This window comes from Bombina bombina, chromosome 6 (genome assembly GCF_027579735.1).
Source record: "Bombina bombina isolate aBomBom1 chromosome 6, aBomBom1.pri, whole genome shotgun sequence".
In the NCBI taxonomy this organism is placed as follows: Eukaryota; Metazoa; Chordata; class Amphibia; order Anura; family Bombinatoridae; genus Bombina; species Bombina bombina.
Genome location: NC_069504.1, coordinates 597,331,964 through 597,354,708, shown reverse-complemented (window position 1 = coordinate 597,354,708; position 22,745 = coordinate 597,331,964). Strand labels below are relative to the sequence as shown.

Sequence of the window (22,745 nt, the reverse complement as noted above, 5' to 3'; positions counted from 1 at the left end):
ACCTCCTCCATGCCTATCTTTTTAATACATTGTATTATACCATCTTTTATCTGAAACAAAAATGTAAAATGTTACTTTGTATAAGAAAATCTATCTGAGCATGTGTTAATCTCTGTTACCCAACAGAAGCTGATGAACTGTCTTCATTACACTGCGCTCCATGGACATGAGGAAATTGCCAGAGCATTGATCGATGCTGGCATTAATATCAATGCTGTTAACCATGTAAGTGTATAATAAAACCATGCTAGAGCAGTACTAGATTAGATTGGGAAGGTTATTGCAATTAATGGAAGCTAATATATTCTCTTCTAACAGCAAAACTCCTCTGCCCTGCATATATCTGTTCTGCAGAACTTCCCCACCATGGTTAAACTGCTCATTGACTGCGAGTGTGACTTGGACATTACAGACTATGTAAGAACAAGAGGAATACACAAGAAAATATAGAGGAATGTCTCTGGCCTGGCGAGATTCTATAAGATGCATCATCAGTATTATGCGGCGCCTCAGGGATGGTTTAAAAGGCAATTTTTACCATTGAAGCTGTGTATATCATTAAGGGGAACTCACTAATATGCTTTATTTTAAGCAGAGAAACTTACTTTACTTTATAGTGCTCACTAAAATAAGCTGCTGATTTCTCTATGTGCCAGTGAGTTTATGATAACTGAGCTCTTAGAATGAAGCATAAGAGTTTCGGAAACAGTGAGCAGAAAAGAATGCTCAGTAATGGTGAAGGGTACATAAGTGGAAAGGGATATTTTTAATTGAGGGAGCCAAGAGGAAATGACTGAAGCATATTGGAGAGTAAGACAGAGAAGCAAATATACACGCAGGGGGAAAGTGAATAAAAACACACACAGAGAATAGGGAGAGGCATAAGTGGCCATGGTATGCCTTAAAGGATAGTTGGGAAAATACAGCAGAACAATGCTTAAAGGAACCTAAAAAACTTTATAACAATGTGCTTCTTACATTTCAGTAACTAACTAAACATAAAGATCTGCTTGCAAACAAAATGCTTTAAAAGCTTTTAACATATTGTTATTTTGCATTGATTTGCAATCCAAGGACACACCCATTTTATCTCGTTTTATGGCTATTTAAAGGGACAGTCTAATCCCAGAATTTTTATGTTTAAAAAAAGATAGATAATCCCTTTATTACTCATTCCCCAGTTTTGCATAACCAACAGTTATATTAATATACTTTTTACCTCCTTTCCCCTTATTTCAGTTCTTTTTACAGACTTGCATTTTAGCCATTCAGTGCTAACTCATAAATAACTCCATGGGTGTGAGCACAATGTTTTCTATAAGGCACACTTACACTAGCACTGTCTAGCTGTGAAAAACTGATAGACAAATATCTGAAATTAGCATATGAACCTCCTAAGTTTAGCTTTCAACTAAGAATACCAAGACAACAAAACAAAATTGGTGATAAAAGTAAAGTAAATTGGAAAGTTGTTTAAAATTACATGCCCTATTTGAATCATGAAAGTTTATTTTGGACTTGACTGTCCTTTTAACTTAGCATGTGTATCTATATATGCAATGTACAATAAACGGCAGGGGGAGCAGGTGTAGGGAATAATAGAACTTTATGGAGAATACATTTTCAATAAAGCTAAGGAAGAAGAGCAGTAGAATCATAAAGAGAGGGTGATGTATCAATAGGGATCTCTATATATTCTGTATCCGTAAAAAGAGAGGCTTTAATGTATGGTTTATATGTATTTGTGCAGAGGCTGCAGACTCCTCTTCATATTACAGCAGAGCATGGAAGGCAGGATATGGCTGAAACTATCCTCATTGCTGGTGTGAACCTGAAGCTGCAAGATAAGGTACAATGATAATTTACATCAGCGCTGTGAGATTGCTGCCCCTGTGTCCTGTGAGTTTATTTTACAGACTTCTATGTGGTTTTGTTTGTTTTTCTCACTTTTCAGCAGGGAAAGACATCCCTAGATGTTGCTGCACGTGGGAATCACATCAACCTGGCAGATATGATCATCAAAGCAGATCGATTCTATAAGTGGGAGAAGGTATATGAGGGGGGGTTTATTATCCCATAGTATATCAAAGAGCCTCACTGGGTATTATAATGGGATGTGCAGATAGTGCCTCTAGTGCACCTGACATGGGATTTTGTATATTTTTTATATTGTAAACCTGAAGGGACTAAAATCTTGAAACATCACTATTAATTCTGAATGAAAGTTTTTACATTTTTAAATCCAGTGAGTGCGGATCCTCTATAATCTTCTATTTGCAATATTTGATCCTGTCACCCTGGCAGTTGACAATGGGTGTGAGTGAGAATCACACACACACACACATATATATATATATATATATATACATTTCACTCCTGTTGTGACAAAAAACTTACCTTTTAAACTTCACAGCAGCTCCAGCTTCCTCCGGTCTCACAAGCCATTTCTGATGTCAGAAATGATTGATGGGTCATCCTCCAATCACAGCTTGCCCCCCGGGGGATTCAGTGTCTGATTCACTGCTGTGATTGGAGGAAGCCGGATGCCTCATTTTAGACCCAGGAAGAGGCTTTGAAACGGGTGGAGGAAGCTGGAGCTGCTGTGAAGATTAAAAGGTAAGTTTTTTTTTTTTTCACAACAGGAGTGAAATGAAAATTTTGATGAATTAAAGTGCCCCTGTTTTTTAATCAAAATTTTAAAAACTGGGCACTTTAGCATCAAAATTTACATTCACTTTAAAGTTATAATCCAAAGTTTTCTACCAAATGTAGCCAGATAATCGGTCATTTTACTGCAGGTAAGGGTGAGGCAGGAAGTATAAGTCAGGATACGCGCTAGGGTCAGAACCAGGGGCAAGTCAGGAGCAGGAACTCCAGGACTTTCATGAAGAAATAGCCAAGCAAAGACCTGCCGTCTTAAAACCTCCCCAATAGACTTGGCGCCAAAACACCTGCACGGCCATTTCCTATGTTGATGTCGCAAATAAAGCTATCCATAGTGCAGGTCACTGTATCCTTAATGCCAGTCACTTCAACAGTGACCACAGTCTAACATTAGCACAGGAAACCGCATCCACAAACGCAGCAACTTAAATGGGAGCCACAGTAGTACCCTCTCTATAACGGCCTCACTAACATCAGCAATGAGAACGCTCACAAAAAAAAAAAGCCAGGAGAGAGACAGTGCAGCAACAGTATTACTGACCTCTACTGGTTTGGAGTATTACATACTTTTCTTTACAAAATTATGAAATCTATTGGTGAAACTTAAGATAAGAACATTTAATTATTAAGCCACTTATGGTTACATTTGTTTTAAACTTCAATAAAAACAAAAAAAGCAAACAAAATATATATAAACTCAGTAAAACAGTGTATTTTATTTAATATCAATATAAAGACAATTATAAAAACAAAAGTAAATCATAGTCCCTATAAAGTCTTTTTGGATGTTAAGTGTCCAAATGTTCAATCCACCATACTTCCTTCTGATTGAAAAATAATTCTCTATCACCCCCTTTTCATAACTTAATTATATGATGATTAACTTGGACATTTGACTTACTGAACGTCTGGCTTGAACAAAATGAGCTTGTACAGTTACCGACAAATACTTACTGTGTATAGAAGATTTAGATGTAATTATTCTTTCACCAACAGGGTATTATCTACCCTATATAGACGCACCCACTTGTTGATAAATAAGTAAAAATTTGTCATTTTTATATAATAAGCACACACACACTGTATGCCAAATAAGTCGGTGAACACTTGACCATCACACTTATATAAGCTTGTTGGACATCTCATTCCGAAACCTGTGTTTGTGGACACTTGACTATCACTCTTATATAAGTTTGTTGGACATCCCATTCCAAATATGGAATTGGCCTCCCTTTTTGGCTATACAGTTGAAACTTTCTGGGAAGGCTTTACACAAGATTTTGGATTGTCTGTGGGTATATATGTCCCCATTTAAAAAGAAGATTTGTGAAGTCAGGCACATATTTTAGACAGGAAGGTCTGGCTTGCAATCTTTTCCAATTAATCCAAAGGTGTTTACTGGGGTTGAGGTCAGTGCTGTATCCCAGGCACTCAAGTTCCTTCACACCAAACTCGTCAATGAAAAGAGAGTCAAACCATGTCTTCATGGACCTTGCTTTGTGCACAAGGGGCACAGTCATGCTGGAACAGGAAAGACCTTCCCAAAACTGTTGCTACAAAGATGGAAGAACTCAATTTTCTAAAATATCTTTGTATCCTGTAACATTAAGATGACCCACTCTTCACTGGAACTAAGTGGTATAACCCTGAAAAACAGCCACAGACCATTATCCTTTCTCAGACAAACTTTACAGTGGGTACTTTGCATTGTGGTAGTTAGTGTTTTCCTGGTGTCGACCACACCCAGATTCTTCCATTAGACTGCCAGATAGTGACGTGTGATTCATCACTAGAGAAAAATGTCTACTACTTTAGAGTCCAGTGGCAGCCACTCCAGCTGACACTTGGCATTCTGCATATTGATGTGAGGCTTGTGTACAGTTGGTTAGCCATGGAAACCCATTTTATGAAGCTCCCAACACATAGTTCTTGTGCTGCTGTTGTTTCCAGTCTGGAACTCTGTAGTGAGAAATGCACACACATGATGGGAAATTTTTACACACTATATGCTTCAGCACTCAGCTGCCCAGGGTGTTGGGATATGGATGGATGTGTGTGTACCATTTACATGAGAAGTAAATACCAAGCTGCCCCATATTCCCGCATAACAAAATTAAATTGATTGGGTTTAATGTATGCTCTCTGAAGTATGTACAACCATATATCATTTACCTGCTGTTCTTCATTATCATCATCACAGGACACTCTAAATAGTGACTCTGATTCCTGGGTGGCCAGACATTTGACCTTTAGACAGGACCATCGTCTGGAGACTCAGCACATCCGCTCAGTCATTTGGAGACTTGCAACCAAATACCTGAAACCTAATGAATGGAAGAAGCTGGCACATTACTGGAAGTTCACAGACGCTCATATACGAGCTATAGAGCAGCAGTGGACAGGTACATATGCAATCTGTCAACTATTTCCATAGTATTCTGTCCCCTTCATGTGCAAATACTAAGCGCCCTTATTTGGTGTTATACCCCTAACAAGGCACTCGGTTCTGGTACAAAATGTATCATAAACAGCTGAACAACTAAGATACACTATAATAATTATTAGTGTGTACATGCTAAATTGCTACTTTCCTCATGGTTATCTTATTTATGGTGTCCCCTAGCATGCTGCAAATTAAACTGGAAATTAAACTGGAAATAGAGAGGTGCAGAAAGCTCTGCATATTATGTATACGTTGTATTCTGTATACCGTCTAAAGCAAGACACATCTTTGCATAGTAAGATCAGTTGAACAATGCTGTCCGAGACGGGATGACTGGTAAATAATTCTAAAACACAAAGGAGTAGCGCTACAAAAGCAGTCAAGGTCTTCTAATCAATAATAATCAATAATAATTTAATATTAATGATAAATATAATATATATAAAATATAGACACAATAAATAATAAAGACAGTATGTATGTGTGTATGTGTGTGTGTGTATATATATATATATATTTATTTTATTTTTTTAGTTTAACACAAGGGGCTGCCAGACCATGCTGAAAAACAGCCTAAGGGTAGTGGTCTAGAGATGTGCAATTTAATATAAAACACGCATACACTTACATATGCACACACATATATACATTTCCACTAGCACAAGACTTGTTGGACTAGTTAAGACACTATAGTGGATGAATAAAAGAAATTGACTTGGAAAGAGTGATATTTTCCACATTGTATATGTGTGCATGTATGTACATACGTACATACACAGGGCTGAACATTTACAACATATATATATATATATATATATATATATATATATATATATATATATACTGTATATATATATATATATACTGTATATATATATATATATATATATATATATATATATATATATATATATATATATATATATATATATATATATATATATATATATATATATATATATATATCCAGCACTGGTATAATTATTGGAATCATTAATAGATCAATCACAGTAAAAACCCTCTCTGAAGGTATATACAAATCTAGCATTAGTTTCTTAGATATTAGTAATAAAATACTAACACCTAGATTACGAGTTTTCGTTGCGGCTTTTAACGCTGAAAAAATGTCAATTTCAGCGTAAAAGCAGTAACGCCGCTATTGGGAGTCGTGTCGGTATAGCTATACCGCAAGCATTTTAGCCTGTAACGCAACGTCAATCCTGCACTTAAAAAAATGACGTTTTTGCATGGGATTTCAATAGCGCTGGTATTACAGGTTGTGCGGTCCAGCTAAAATGCTTGCGTTACAGCCTATACCGACACGATCCATACCGCCATCTGAAAGCAGGTACGGATTTCGTGTAACAAAAATGTTTCACAAAACTCATAACTAAAGTGTTACAAAGTACAACACCCATAAACTACCTATTAACCTCTAAACCGCCACCCTCCCGCATCACAAACACTATATATTAAAGCTATTAACCCCTAATCTGCCGCCCACCCACATCGCGACTATTAAATAAACCTATTAACCTCTAATCTGCTTCCCACCCACATCGCCAACACTATTTAAATATATTAACCCCTAAACCACCGCTCCCCGACATCGCCACCACTATAATAGTTATTAACCCCTATTCTGCCGCTCCCCGACATTGCCAGCACTAAATAAAGTTAGTAACCCCTAAACCTCCGACCTCCCACATCTCCGCCACTAAATAAACCTATTAACCCCTAAACCACCGGCCCCCCACATCGCAAAACACTAAATTAAACTATTAACCCCTAAACCTAACACCCCCCTAACTTTAAAATAAAATTACAATATAACTATTGAAATAAATAAAAACTTACCTGTGAAATAAATATAAACCTAACATTAAACTATTCATTAACTTAACATAACTAATCTAAAAAAATAAAAAAATACTAGCAATTAAAATATCTAAGTTACAAATTTAAAAAAACCATTAAGAAAAATATTTAAAAATTGAAATTACAACTTAAAAAAACGAATCCGACGAGTTTAACAAAAATAATTAACACTAAAATCATGAAAAATAAACACTGATTACAAAAAATAAACGAAATATCAAAAATAAAAACAATCCCTAGCCTACAATAAACTACCAATAGTCCTTAAAAGGGCCTTTTGTAAGACATTGCCCTAAAGAAATTGGCTCTTTTACCTGTAAAAAAAATACAAAGTCCCCCAACAGTAAAACCCACCACCCAACCAACCCCCCAAAATAAAAAACCTAACTCTAAAAAAAAAACCTAAGCTACCCATTGCCCCTAAAGGGGCATTTGTATGCGCATTTCCCTTAAAGGACATTTAGCTCTTTCTTTTTCAAAGCCCAAAGCCCTAATCTAAAAAAAAACAAAAAAAAAACTAACACTAACCCCAGAAGATCAACTCACGGTTTCTGAAGTCCGGACATCCATCTCATCCAGGCGGCAAGATCTTCATCCATCCCGGGGGTGTCTTCTATCATCATCCCGGCGGCACGGAGCCAACCTGGAAGCCAAAGACATTGTGCGCAGAGCGTCCTCTTCATACGGTCACGGCCGTACACTGAGGTTGAATGCAAGGTAGCCATTTCAGAATGGCGTACCTTGCATTTCTATTGGCTGATTTGATTCTTCAAATTCAAATCAGCCAATAGGATGAGAGCTACTGAAATCCTATTGGCTGTTCAAATCAACCAATAGGATTTCAGTAGCTCTCATCCTATTGGCTGTTTTGAACTTTTGTTGCGTTCGTTTCGCAGCCTGTTTAGCGCAAAACTTGTAATCTAGGTGTCAGTGTATTAAAACATTCAAGAATCATACAATGTAAAAAACAAGGCTCCACAGCGTTAAAATCCTTACGCTCTGCCAAACTTATTTATAACTTAATTGTTTGTGGCAATATAAATACATGAAGTTGGTGCTCTGAAAGTTCAGCTCCCCAGTGTGTAATTTGACACATATCGCTGTAAGAGGTGTGGTAACGGTTTAATACCCTATAGTGAGCGGTACAGAATTATCAATATGCTCCACAATATGCCTAACATGAGCCCCTTGAAAAAAGCAAACTGTTCTATTTAAGGGATGACAAATGACCCTATCAACCTTCCTAATAATAGTCTACTACAATCAAAATCTGCCTCAAGCCCAGACTTGTATGCCCTCCATGACTGAAGGACTGTTCACTAAAGTATGACCCTCTTCCATGACTGATGGACTTTTCATTATATAGTATGCCCCTCTTCCATAACTGATGGACTTATCACTATAGTATGCCCCTCTTCCATAACTGATGGACTTATCACTATAGTATGCCCCTCTTCCATGACTAATGGACTTTTTACTAAAGTTTGCTCCTCTTCCATAACTGATGGACTTTTCACTATAGTATGCTCCTCTTCCATGACTGAAGGACTGTTCACTATATTACGCAGAACAGCCCTTTCTGACATTGCCACCCCTGAACTGATATCCCCAACATATCCAACCTATCTGGCAAATCTGTTGGAGTGTACCAGCTCAGAACTGGCCTGTCTCTGCATCTTCCCTTTACTTTACTTTCTAAATGTGACCCAGCTACTTCCCGGAGTCTCCCCATCTGAATCCTCTCAATTCTCACTGCTAGAACCATGAACAACCTGCTCAGTCATATCCATTTCCCTTTCAATTGTCTGAATATCACGCAGTGTTGCAATTCGAACTCTAATACTTCTAAAGAGACAATATGCTCACACTTGCCACAAACATATCATTCCTGAAGTTGTTGCTCCAGTGATGCAAACATATGGCAAGTTGTACACTGAGTGAGATTCTCAAACATCAATGCAATAAAGTTAAGGTGCGCTCCTATCAATAGGTACTAAAGTGGAATGAATGGACTTGCAAAAAAGTGGAATATATATATATATATATATATATATATATACATACATACATACACACATACATACATACATAACAATAATCAGAACTGAAGAAGGGGAGATATATCCCCAAAACATAAATTAAACTTGGCACTTTTGAAAAATCCTGAGACTTTACTGTTTTTTGTCCTGTATATGCTTTGAGTGTAAGCCCAGGTGGTTGACCCAGGAGGGCGGATTCATAATTGGTTTTGTGTATGTGTATGTGTGCGTGTGTGTGTATGTATGTATGTATGTATGTATGTATGTGTATATATATATGTGTGTGTGTATATATATATATATATATATATATATATATATATATATATATATATATATATATATATATATATATATATATAATTCCTCTAGTCTATAAATAAAGCAAAGAATGGGAATAGGAATAAAAAATGGAAATATTACCATAAGTGCCTTGCCTTGTAACACAATTAATAAGTAAAAAAGATATATATATATAAGTACTCGCAAAACACACAAACCAAAAAGCATAAATGAGATAGCAGTATTTTTGTTTTCTTCTTCCAATAAAATGCAATATATACAAATAAGTATAAAAGCTCTTTAATTGTTCTTCAGAATCTTTCTTGTGTATTTCGTAAGTTTCTGGCAATCTCCAAAGAAAGAGAACTTTGTGTCTCTTAGAGCATATGTTATGACTCCTTTGGTAATCTTCATTTTTATGCATTGGAAATGTAAAACTTTAAGTCACTGGCAATTTCAACGTGCATACATTCTCAAAGCAGTGGCATAAAACATCTCATTCTCATTGACCGTAATGGTTCACAGTACCTTGTTGGCTCTGGTTAATACCTGAACATCTCTATGTAAAAATGGAAGATATTTTACCTCAAAATGTCCTCATACCCCATTGTAAAGGACTTTAAGCAGCAAATCAGTATGTCTGTCTTGGGACCTGCAAGGGAGCGAATAGAAGAGTATTTTGTCCCTTTACTTAAGACCCTTATCCAATACAGGGTCATATAGAACGCCTTCTTGAATATTAGTTGGTAGAATATTAAAGGAAATATTTCATATTTTATAAAAAAGCTATATATTCAGATAATTAATTAAATATATTTCATCTTTTGATTTTGAACCTATAAAATAAATTGCATATTTAAATTCTTTTCATAATAGACACCCTATTTCTATTTCTTGATTCATCCCCATTGGTGAATAAGTATCTAAATTAAAAATCCACTTGGATTCTAATAGTAACGGATTTATCATGTTTTACTTTATCTATTCCCCAATATTTAAAATATCTTAAATCACTATTATTGCAGGACCTAAAATGTTTTGATACAGGTAAATCTTTGTCTTTCTTTGTTAACTTGAGAGTTTAATGCTCCCTTATTCTATCCCATTAAAACCTCTCAGTTTAGGGGGGCGGAGCCAACTGCCGAAACTACAAGATGTGCCATCTCAGAGCTCCTGCAAACTGACTATTAAGACTCTACTTTGTGGGACCCTAGGACATTAAATATTATTATATTCGGCTTTTGTTATGTTCTAGGATATCGATTACAAAATTTGGGACCAAATAAACGTTTAATTGTCATACTATTGGCACTGAGGCCCACCATTCAACTCGCGACTACCCACGCACTGCCCTAACAGACGGAAACACACTTCTTCTAATTGTACTTTCAGCATACTCATGGAACAACAATTTCTTTCAGCGATACACGCTCTAATGCGTTCCATGGACCTTCACCGGCAAGCTCTTACTGCAGAACTGAGATCTGCGATGGGCCCATCACAACATATCCCACTATCCAGGGAAGTGAAAGCAGAGGTAGATCGGTCGGAACTTGACCCTCCGCAACGCAGCACAGATTTGCTCCAAGACCCTGTGAACCGGTGCAAAATAACTACGGAGGACTTAGACCCGAGATCAAAGAATCAGCTGGCAATATTACCTTTGAAGAGTATCTCGCAGCATTACCCGGCCCTCACAGGACCGCAACAACAGAAAGCCACATACCTCGTGACACCGCAGGCACTGCTGTTCGGAGTGACCAGTGTGGGCAGTTCCCGGCTGACAGTTTGTACTTCCTATGGTCCTGAGATGACTGATCCAAGCGGAGGTCCTCTTGCAGATGATGGAGCCAAGACCCATGAGGCTGCTTATCCGGGAGCTGAGAGGAATGCATGGTGCCTGGGACGCTCCGTACTACACAACTTGGAGCAGGATGAGCCTAGACACGGAGGATCTGAGACGCAACTTTACATCGGCACCAAGCGCTCCAGCCCATCTATAAGGAGCTTTGGCTATTACAGTTATCCTTTTTTTGGTAGCCCCATTCTGCTAGTACAGCAGCGGGGTCAGTACCCTACTCCTCTTACCGGCAAATTGGATCAGCCGCCACGGCGGAGACCCCCTCCGTGTATCTCCTTTGAGCTGGATTACCTACGCAGATGTGGGGTTGGTTGAATAACACACCCGAGTCCATCTCTCACAGAACAGCTTGTGTTTTCACTTTGGCAATAACATTTATTATTGTGTACATGGGGTGGCTAACCCACCACCCTAAGGTTAATATGGACTAATAAGTTATGCTGAGTTAAGTTTGGGGAATGCTTTTGTTAGAAATTGATGTGCTCTCCCATACGTTTATATATGTAAGTTCAAGGGTTTTGTACTATCTATATTTTGTGTTTCTTTCTCTTTCATTCCTACCCCCCTCAAGGTTAGTCACTTAGGTCTATTATTTATAATAATTAAAACAGCAGAGTGAATTCTAATGAAGTTGAAATCTGCAGCCAGCAAAACAATATTAGTTCATTCCTTATATCAGAGGTCCGTGCTAGCTGAACTCTGCAGGTTATCACTATCTATCTTGGGTATCTCATACTGACATGTACTGTTCACTTAAGTCTGGCATAACACTACTCTTTACAGTTGCTCCCTGAATATATCTCTTCATTAATGTGAGCTTATTATGACTCTAATATGTCTCTTCATCTCAGAGACACGCTTTCTATTTACTGCAGTGTTTTCTATACATGTTCTAACAGATGCTGCTGGGCTGTGTCAGCTGGGAAAGCACGGTCCAGCATATACACTTCTATTTTTTTTTTATTTTTTTTTTAATTCTCTATAGGCATGTAAGCTTTAACTGCAAGGCGCTGGACATATGTTCGGTTATAACTTATGGGATAAATTAACTATATTGTTTTAAAGTGTATGTGTAGTAACTGACAGTATGTATGGTGCCAAATATATTTACCTCACAGTTGCTTATGTACCTTGGCCGTGATATATTATGCCCACCTCCTTCCCTGGTGCCCTTTATGTCAGGGCTGCCGCAGCATGGGAATGTTAGAAATTCCCATACAAGTGACCCCCTTATTTCTCGTAGAGTACTCCACTGCATAGATGTTAGATACTTTATAATAACCCCTCATAAATGTCATTAATAACATGCAGAGAGTTGCCTGCTCTGCAGTTAGCGGTTCCTTGTACCCTTTACTTACTCATTTTCTTTATATGTGAAGTTTGCTATTATGACTTAAACTATCTAAGGCAGTGTTTCTCAACAGCCGGGCCGCGGCCCACTACCGGGCCGCGACGGCCCTGCTGGTGGGCCGCGACCCGACATAGCCTCCAGACACTCGCTCTGACAGGCACGCCTGTGAAGCATTGGCTCACAGGTAAGTAAGCCCACTGACACCAATGACATAATTACGGCCACTGACACCAATGTATATATTTAGGGCGGCCACTGGACACCAATGTGTATGTATAATCAACCTGACACCAATGTGTATGTGTAAACTGTGTGTGTGTATATATATATATATATATATATATATATATATACTGTGTGTATATGTATATGTATATATATATATATATATATATATATATATATATATATATATATATATATATATATATATATATATATAGATCCTACTGACACCAATGAATTATCATAAAATATTAACCCACTGTAAACCATATATATATATATATATATATATATATATATATATATATATATATATATATAGATCCCACTGACACCAATGAATTATCATATAATTAACCCACTGTAATATATATATATGCTAGTCCTAAAGCCCGTTCACACGGGCCATTTTTTGCAGTACAGCGGTCCCAACCCTTGCGCTCTCTCCCTCCCCCTCTCTTTTGCTCTCTCTCTCTCTCTCTCTCTCTCCCTCCCCCTCTCTTTTGCTCTCTCTCTCTCTCCCCCTCTCTTTTGCTCTCTCTCTCTCCCTCCCCCTCTCTTTTGAGCTCTCTCCCCCCTCTCTTTTGCGCGCTCTCTCTCCCCCCTCTCTTTTGCACTCTCTCTCTCCCCCCTCTCTTTTGCACTCTCTCTCTCCCCCCTCTCTTTTTTGCACTCTCTCTCTCTCTCCCCCTCTATTTTACACTCTCTCCCCCCTCTCTCTCTCCCCTCTCTTTTGCGCTCTCTCTCCCCCCTCTCTTTTGCACTCTCTCTCTCTCCCCCTCTCTTTTGCACTCTCTCTCTCTCCCCCTCTCTTTTGTGCTCTCTCTCTCTCCCCCTCTCTTTTGCTATCTCTCCCCCTCTCTTTTGCGCTCTCTCTCTCTCCCCCTCTCTCCCCTCTTGTGCTCTCTCTCTCTCTCTCTCCCCTTTCTTTTGCTATCTCCCCCCTCTCTTTTGCTCTCTCTCTCTCTCCCTCCCCCTCTCTTTTGCTCTCTCTCTCCCCCTATCTTTTGCGCTCTCTTCCCCTCTCTTTTGAGCTCTCTCCCCCCTCTCTTTTGCGCGCTCTCTCTCCCCCCTCTCTTTTGCACTCTCTCTCTCCCCCTCTCTTTTGCACTCTCTCTCTCCCCCCTCTCTTTTGCACTCTCTCTCTCCCCCCTCTCTTTTGCACTCTCTCTCCCCCTCTATTTTACACTCTCCCCCCTCTCTCTCTCCCCTCTCTTTTGCGCTCTCTCCCCCCTCTCTTTTGCGCTCTTTCCCCCTCTTTTGCGCTCTCCCCCACTCTCTTTTGCACTCTCTCTCCCTCCTCTCTTTTCCGTTCTCCCCCTCTCTTTTGCTGTCTCTCTCCCTCTCTTTATCCCCCTCTTCTGCTCTCTCTCTCCCCCTCTCTTTTGAGCTCTCTCTCTCCCCCTCTCTTTTGCTCTCTCTCTCTCCCTCCCCCTCTCTTTTGCTCTCTCTCTCTCTCTCCCTCCCCCTCTCTTTTGCTCTCTCTCTCCCCCTATCTTTTGCGCTCTCTTCCCCTCTCTTTTGAGCTCTCTCCCCCCTCTCTTTTGCGCGCTCTCTCTCTCCCCCTCTCTTTTGCACTCTCTCTCTCCCCCTCTCTTTTGCACTCTCTCTCTCCCCCCTCTCTTTTGCACTCTCTCTCTCCCCCCTCTCTTTTGCACTCTCTCTCTCTCCCCCTCTATTTTACACTCTCTCCCCCCTCTCTCTCTCCCCTCTCTTTTGCGCTCTCTCTCCCCCTCTCTTGCGCTCTCTCTCCCCCTCTCTTTTGTGCTCTCTCTCTCTCCCCTCTCTTTTGCTATCTCCCCCCTCTCTTTTGCGCTCTCCCCCCTCTCTTTTGCGCTCTCTCCCCCATCTCTTTTGAGCTCTCTCCCCCCTCTCTTTTGCACTCTCTCTCTCTCTCTCTCCCCCCTCTCTTTTTTGCACTCTCTCTCTCCCCCTCTATTTTACACTCTCTCCCCCCCTCTCTCTCCCCCCTCTCTTTTGCGCTCTCTCTCCCCCCTCTCTTTTGCACTCTCTCTCTCTCCCCCTCTCTTTTTTGCTCTCTCTCTCCCCTCTCTTTTGCTATCTCCCCCCTCTCTTTTGCGCTCTCTCTCTCTCCCCCTCTCTTTTGTGCTCTCTCTCTCTCTCCCCTCTCTTTTGCTATCTCCCCCTCTCTTTTGCTCTCTCTCTCTCTCCCTCCCCCTCTCTTTTGCTCTCTCTCTCCCCCTATCTTTTGCGCTCTCTTCCCCTCTCTTTTGAGCTCTCTCCCCCCTCTTTTGCGCGCTCTCTCCCCCCCCTCTCTTTTGCACTCTCTCTCTCCCCCTCTCTTTTGCACTCTCTCTCTCCCCCTCTCTTTTGCACTCTCTCTCTCCCCCTCTCTTTTGCACTCTCTCTCTCCCCCTCTCTTTTGCACTCTCTCTCTCCCCCCTCTCTTTTGCACTCTCTCTCTCTCTCTCCCCCCTCTCTTTTGCACTCTCTCTCTCCCCCTCTATTTTACACTCTCCCCCCTCTCTCTCTCCCCTCTCTTTTGCGCTCTCTCTCCCCCCTCTCTTTTGCGCTCTCTCTCTCTCCCCCTCTCTTTTGTGCTCTCTCTCTCCCCCTCTCTTTTGCTATCTCCCCCCTCTCTTTTGTGCTCTCCCCCCCCCTCTCTTTTGCGCTCTCTCCCCCCCTCTCTTTTGCGCTCTCTCCCCCCTCTCTTTTGCGCTCTCTCCCCCCTCTCTTTTGCGCTCTCTCCCCCCTCTCTTTTGCGCTCTCTCCCCCATCTCTTTTGCGCTCTCTCCCCCATCTCTTTTGCGCTCTCTCCCCCTCTTTTGCGCTCTCTCCCCCTCTTTTGCGCTCTTTCCCCCTCTCTTTTGCGCTCTCTCTCCCTCCTCTCTTTTGCGCTCTCCCCCTCTCTTTTGCTGTCTCTCTCCCTCTCTTTATCCCCCTCTTAAGCTCTCTCTCCCCCTCTCTTTTGAGCTCTCTCTCTCCCCCCTCTCTTTTGCTCTCTCTCTCTCCCTCCCCCTCTCTTTTGCTCTCTCTCTCTCTTCCTCCCCCTCTCTTTTGCTCTCTCTCCCCCTATCTTTTGCGCTCTCTTCCCCTCTCTTTTGAGCTCTCTCCCCCCTCTCTTTTGCACTCTCTCTCTCCCCCCCTCTCTTTTGCACTCTCTCTCTCCCCCCTCTCTTTTGCACTCTCTCTCTCCCCCCTCTCTTTTGCACTCTCTCTCTCCCCCCTCTCTTTTGCACTCTCTCTCTCCCCCTCTATTTTACACTCTCCCCCCTCTCTCTCTCCCCTCTCTTTTGCTCTCTCTCCCCCCCTCTCTTTTGCGCTCTCTCCCCCCTCTCTTTTGCGCTATCTCTCTCCCCCTCTATTTTACACTCTCTCCCCCCTCTCTCTCCCCTCTCTTTTGCGCTCTCTCCCCCCCTCTCTTGCGCTCTCTCTCTCTCCCCCCTCTCTTTTGTGCTCTCTCTCTCTCCCCCCTCTCTTTTGCACTCTCTCTCTCCCCCTCTATTTTACACTCTCTCCCCCCTCTCTCTCCCCTCTCTTTTGCGCTCTCTCTCCCCCTCTCTTGCGCTCTCTCTCTCTCCCCCTCTCTTTTGTGCTCTCTCTCTCTCTCCCCTCTCTTTTGCTATCTCCCCCCTCTCTTTGCGCTCTCCCCCCTCTCTTTTGCGCTCTCCCCCTCTCTTTTGCGCTCTCCCCCCCCCTCTCTTTTGCGCTCTCCCCCCCCCTCTCTTTTGCGCTCTCTCTCCCCCCTCTCTTTTGCGCTCTCTCCCCCATCTCTTTTGCGCTCTCTCCCCCTCTTTTGCGCTCTTTCCCCCTCTTTTGCGCTCTCCCCCACTCTCTTTTGCGCTCTCTCTCCCTCCTCTCTTTTGCGCTCTCCCCCTCTCTTTTGCTGTCTCTCTCCCTCTCTTTATCCCCCTCTTCTGCTCTCTCTCTCTCCCCCTCTCTTTTGAGCTCTCTCTCTCCCCCCTCTCTTTTGCACTCTCTCCCCCTCTCTTTTGTGCTCTCTCTCTCCCCCTCTCTTTTGCGCTCTCTCTCCCCCTCTCTTTTGCGCTCTCTCTCCCCCTCTCTTTTGCGCTCTCTCTCTCTCCCCTCTCTTTTGTGCTCTCTCTCCCCCCTCTCTTTTGCGCTCTCTCTCCCCCCTCTCTTTTGCGCTCTCTCTCCCCCCTCTCTTTTGCGCTCTCTCTCCACCCCTCTCTTTTGCGCTCTCTCTCCACCCCTCTCTTTTGCTCTCTCTTCCCCCCCCTCTCCCCCCCTCTCCCCCCCCTTTGCGTTTTTAACCGAGTATGAAATAAAGGACACAGTGTGCAAGGACTTTTGGATTCTATGATTTTGGATGCCTTCATTGGTGGTTCAGAGGTCACATGCACAAGGAAGGGAGTTGGAAGTCAGTCAGCGAGGACGCTCAAGAGGCTACAGAGAGAGAGGGTGCGTGAAGAGGCAAACTCGAGAGAGAGCGGTGACTGAAAACAACACATCCCTGAACGCAAGACAGAGGTAATACCCCAAATCCATTCCCTCGCTCTTCTGCCACCATAGGTGATAGGAGCGGTGGGTGAATTGAGTGTGTATTTTTCCTGTCTGCGAGGGTACTGTATTGTAGTGTTTTTGGTTTGTCACGCTAGGAATACCTCTTTTAACATCTGCCAATTGTTTTGAGTCGCACAGCCTGCTATTGCTATTGCTTGCAGACCTTTATTCCTCTGCCACCATCAAAAAAGTCAGACAAGACTAACACTGGGAGCTGAAGCACTCCTTCATTTTGGGATATATCTTTAATGAGTATATATATATATATATATATATATATATACTCTTTTTTTGTATGTCCATTCATTCCACTTTAGCACCTATTGATAGGAGCGCACCTTCACTTTATTGCATTGATTTGTATTTTTCTGACTATAGATTACGTTTTGGTAGCTTATTCTGTGGATACTAGCGCAGGTGATCTATCTGCTCCTTTTTTAGATTCTCACACATTCTTACTTAAAAGGTTTAACTTAAAAAGATGTATATTCATGCTAAATAACTTTCTGCCTCTCTCTACTAGGAACCAAAAGTTATCGGGACCATGGACACAGAATGTTGCTGATCTGGCTGCATGGAGTGGTTATGGCAGGAGAAAACCCAATAAAGGGACTTTATGAGGGGTTGGTGGGCATTGGAAGAAGAGACCTGGCAGGTTGGTATTTCTGGTTATTTAGTACTGTTATGTTCACTCGTGTGTATGGTATGGCTTCCTGGCTTGCATAATATATATATATATATATATATATATATATATATATATATATGTAATAAGTCATCAAGCTTACCTAAAAGAATGTATATTACACAAATATGTTAGTATTAGTGTATCCTGGTATTTATCTCGGTGGATATATCACATATTCAGGTTATATTTTTATATTTTGTGAGCGCACATGTAGCAACACATAAGAAACTGATGGGACTGTTATTTCTTCTTGTAGTCAGACATATTCATTGCCATTGCTTACCTTGAAATTAAGTTTCAGTTAACTGTTGATGCTTTTGATTCATATCAGTATGGCACTTATACAAACTAGGCTGTTCCTGTCTTCTGTAGACATGGGGAAGGTACTTTTTTAGATTTAATTCCTTCTATTTGCTGCCATGCTGATTTTTGAGCACATCAATGGTCAACTATTTTATTTGCAAATCAAAGAGATGGCATCTTCTTTCCAGTGGGCCACTCTGTTTATAGAGAGTCTGGAAGGAAGAGGTCAAAGATAGTAGAGGATTTGTGCCCCACACAAAGTTCTTGATAGGGCCATATGCACACAGTCTCACCATTGGTACAAAGCATTGGCTACCAGGACACAGTCTGTAAAGCATTGAATAGAAACAAGGGGAAAATGTTTAATTATACATCAGAGCCAGCTCTATAATTGGACCTAGACTTGAGCAGCATTTGATAGGGATGGCACATAGGGAGAGCATATGCTTGTCCAATAGTGTTCTTACCAGATAGTACTCTCATATGGGGTCCATGAGCTCGGTATCAGCATGCTCTTATGTGTTATTTCAAGCTGCTTAACTTTAGTCTTTAGAATTATGGAACATAATAGAGCAGTCAAAAGTCTCAGAGAGGCAGATCCTCATCTCTCTGTCCCTGACAGAATGTTTCACTCCGATACCTATGTTTTGTTAATCTATGCAGTCATCTTGCCTCATTGCGAGGAGTGAACTTCTGCAGGTAAGCACTATGAACAGCCCTCACATTTTACGCAACTTACCCAAATGCACAATTGGTTCTGTGACTATTTGTATTTCTCACTAGGTTGGATGTAGTTGTAAATATATGGCCTATGACATCCCTATTGACTGTAGATTTGAGTTCTCGTTACAGAGTCTTCATTAAACAATTGGGTCATCCCCTTGTAGTTATTATTTGTTTTAACAGAGCAGTCAATATTTGGCTTTATTCTCAACAAACAGGATTCTCTTACTCTTGACTCATGCTAACTGCGAGCCTTCTAAGCTCTTCATCTGCAATGCTACTATACTATTCATCTTGCTGTTAGTTCTTCAGCCATGTTATCTAGGCTTGTTGATCCCTATGGCTTGATTTAGGCTTAATTGTTAGATGATGCCCTTAAATTATGGTTATTTTTAGGTCCTTTTATTGCAATATGTAATTTGCCTTATACTTGCCCCATCTCATGGCCCATTCAGAGGGGGCTTATGGCTTCTAACATCCCTTCATTGAAAAAAGTGCTCCATGTGTTTTATTTCCGACAAAGTAGCACATAAGACCATTTCTAAGGGATAACTAATTTGACCCTAACCTTCCTGCCTTCCTCAGATGCAGGAATAATTTCTTCCTTCTCTATCTGCTCTCTATTAGGCATGTCCTAATGCAATAGAACACCTGAGAGAATGCCACCAGGGTTTCTAATCAATGGTTTTAGTCTACTGTGATTAACAAGTTCTCCTACAATTTGTTTTAAGAGACTTTAACACATTTGTTGAGCTCTTTAATATTATTTCATACCAAGTCAAATGTGCTTTTGTCTACAATCTCAATTCTGGTGACTTCATGCCCACCATAACAATGCTGACTTCCACATACCTCTCCATCCCATCACTGTTACCTTCTCATGAATGATATGTCTTGTTTTATGGATTTATTTGTGCCGGATTAAAAGGAATCCATTCTCCCACATGTACTATTCTGGCAATACATGGATTAAATGAGAACATCACACTACCCTTTGTTATCACTCAGTTGGAATTATTCATGTTGCTTTCCTCTAACCAATAGTGTTGCTGTGTGCTCTCTTACTGCCGTACCTCATGTACAAGCAGTGGGGTATTTTTTTAACACCAGCCTTCCTGTGAATGTCTAGGCCTTTACTATCACTTTGTTTGCATGTGATGAATCACTTAGGTGTTTGGAGATGGATTGGGACAGGGATTTTGTATGGTTACCATTTTTACATCTACTGATATCAGTCACATTGTGACTCACATCCTACATAAATAATATACAACAAATATTATTGATAAGTATGTTCTATTTTCTTTACCTTACAAGGTAATTGAATTCATACAAAGTGTAGGAATTTTAATCCAGCCTACAAATAGAAGACAAAATTGTATTTGTATGGGGAGAAAAACATTGTATAGAGTGGTGAACCAATATGAGTGATAGTTAAATTTAGTAATAGTTTAAAAAATAAAATAAAAAAGTAGTGTCCATGGTACCTTCTTTTAAACGTTGTAACTTTAATGCTTATTCAATGTCAGTTAATCACCAGAGCAGCAATGCATTGAGAGCTAGCAACATAACTGGTGAGCCACTAACAAGGGGAATATATGTAGCCACCAATTATCTGCTAGGTCCCAGTAGTGCACTGCTGATACCTAGGTATGCTTTTCAACATAGAATACCACAAGAACCAATTCAGTTTGATAAAAGAAGTAAATTGCATGCAATATCTGAAACCAGAAATATTTAATTTTTACCTTTGTGCCACCTTGGGCACTCATGCTTCAAAACCACCCCCTTTAGCATAGAGTTTACTAGTTTCATAATGTAATCTGCTTTGTTCTTTACAAAATTAAATGTTTCAATGCGTAATTTTTGTTTTTGTATCTCTGTTTTCCGTTTTTGAAGTTAGTTCATTTTACTTAGCTTTATGGATCAACTGGACAATCTTCTTTTTAAGATAAGGGTTTATGCTAATATAAATTGTATATATCCTTTTTTGTATTCTTATAAGCTAGCTAGGATCTGTGCTGAATTAAAATTGCAGTATATATTTGATTGTTTATTTTAAGCACTCATGGTGTTGGTGATATAGTTTAAAAGTATAATCAATATTTTTGCCACTTAAGACTTGTTCAGAGCCTCATTTGAGATACAATTGCAAGGTATGTGTGAAATGTACATGTAGATTTCTAAGTTATGAATGGGTTTGGTGCATATCTTTTTCCAAATAAATTGAATTTCTATGTTTTGTAGAGAGCATCCGGAAAAAAGCAAACGCTGAGCCAGATTCTCCAAAGAAGTGTACAGCTATGTGACTGTCCAGACTTTGTGACAAAGAGATGGTGCTGCAACACGCATAACAGCCAAGCACTGTCTTTTTAAGGGCTGATTTGAAATCTCATTGGTGCCACTGAAACACCAATACAACTACAACATGTCTCACTGGTTATCTGGACATCGTTCTTGGGTCTGTCCTGCGCACAGCACTTTCTAATTAGTTAAAAAAATTGCAGGAAATAAAAAAACACTAAATATGCAGCACTAGGGATGGTTCACAAATGAACTGTGATTTGTTGCCCTTCAGGTGTCTCGTGAAAAACCCCACAAAGAGTTAATGAGATATTAGCCTCTGTGGCATAGACTGTTCTAATTATTTTATACGCACTGGGAGGGATTTTATTACTTAAAGCACATCTGTGTGAAACAGACTAGGAAAACAATGTTTTGTGATTTCTTTTTTTTTTATATAGTAAATGGATCGCCTGAAACATTTTGGTGCCCAGTTTTGCAACAACATCACAAACCTCTGTGTAAAGTCAGCAGAAAATGACATGTAATATAGTGCCGCTACTTTTTATATACATTTGTGTGATCAATTTAAAAACTGTCCTTTGTTTAGATAAAATTGTTTCCTTTTTTCTCTTCCTCTGTGAATTTTTTTTTTTTTTTTTAGGAATAATCAGGTGCTTTACGAGTCAAACAGAAAACAAAAATTCAGAGGTCTGATCTTGGTTCTCATGCATAAGGTTTATGTACGTATGTTGTATCGGCTTTTATTAAAATGAATGGCGCACTTTGAAAGTAAGAGCTTGTTGGCCATGGACTAGACACAGGTTCTAAACAAAAAGACGCGTTTTATATTGGCAGTTAAGGCAAGTTGGATGGAAACAGTTCTGCGTTTCAATTTCAGGTGCTTCCAAAATTCCTTTCCAATCATAAATATCTTTAGATGAAAATTCTTCACTGTGTGGTGGAATAACCAATGATCCATTTCTGTTTGCTTCAAATGAAGGTAGTGATGGTCAATCAGTGCATTTAAAAAAACGCTAGGATTTACCATCACTAAAAATAAACTAAAGTTTAATTAATCACTTACTAAAAAAAGGGGGCTAAACTCACCCTGGCTGTGCCGCGGCAGCTCCCTAAATCAGCGTCTCTGGCCGCCCACGGCACAGCGTTCTTTAGCAATGAGGTGACATTTCTACCTCTAAACCAATAGCCGTGCTAGGATGTCAGATAAAACGTCACCTCATTGAAGAAGAGTGCTGTGGGCAGCCAGAGCTTCTATCATTAGAGAGCTGCCGCGCCACAGTTTGGCAACCTTTTTTTTACTAAGTGATGAATTAATCTCCAGTTTATTTTTAGTGATGGTAAATCATAGCATTTTTTTTTTAAATTCTCTGATTTACCATCACTTTAGGTGAAAGTATCTCACAAGCAGTCTGGTGGCTACTAGCTAATGTGTCTTAAAGGGACACAAATTTATTTCACTAATAAACACACCATGGCGGCATATTAAATAGATACAC

At 40.4% G+C, this 22,745-nt stretch overlaps 1 protein-coding gene across 1 annotated transcript in view; it reads left to right on the top strand.

Annotated features, from left to right (window-relative positions):
• ANKDD1A (ankyrin repeat and death domain containing 1A) overlaps positions 1 to 21,870 on the top strand; it is an 86,885-nt gene extending 65,015 nt beyond the window's left edge. The window contains exons 9-15 of the mRNA XM_053717586.1: positions 127 to 225; positions 319 to 417; positions 1,751 to 1,849; positions 1,955 to 2,050; positions 4,865 to 5,066; positions 17,752 to 17,883; positions 21,190 to 21,870. Of these exons, the coding sequence (XP_053573561.1) occupies positions 127 to 225; positions 319 to 417; positions 1,751 to 1,849; positions 1,955 to 2,050; positions 4,865 to 5,066; positions 17,752 to 17,883; positions 21,190 to 21,251 (789 nt within the window). The 3' untranslated portion in view covers positions 21,252 to 21,870. The remainder of the gene's footprint in view (positions 1 to 126; positions 226 to 318; positions 418 to 1,750; positions 1,850 to 1,954; positions 2,051 to 4,864; positions 5,067 to 17,751; positions 17,884 to 21,189) is intronic.
• Positions 21,871 to 22,745: the final 875 nt, after the last annotated feature.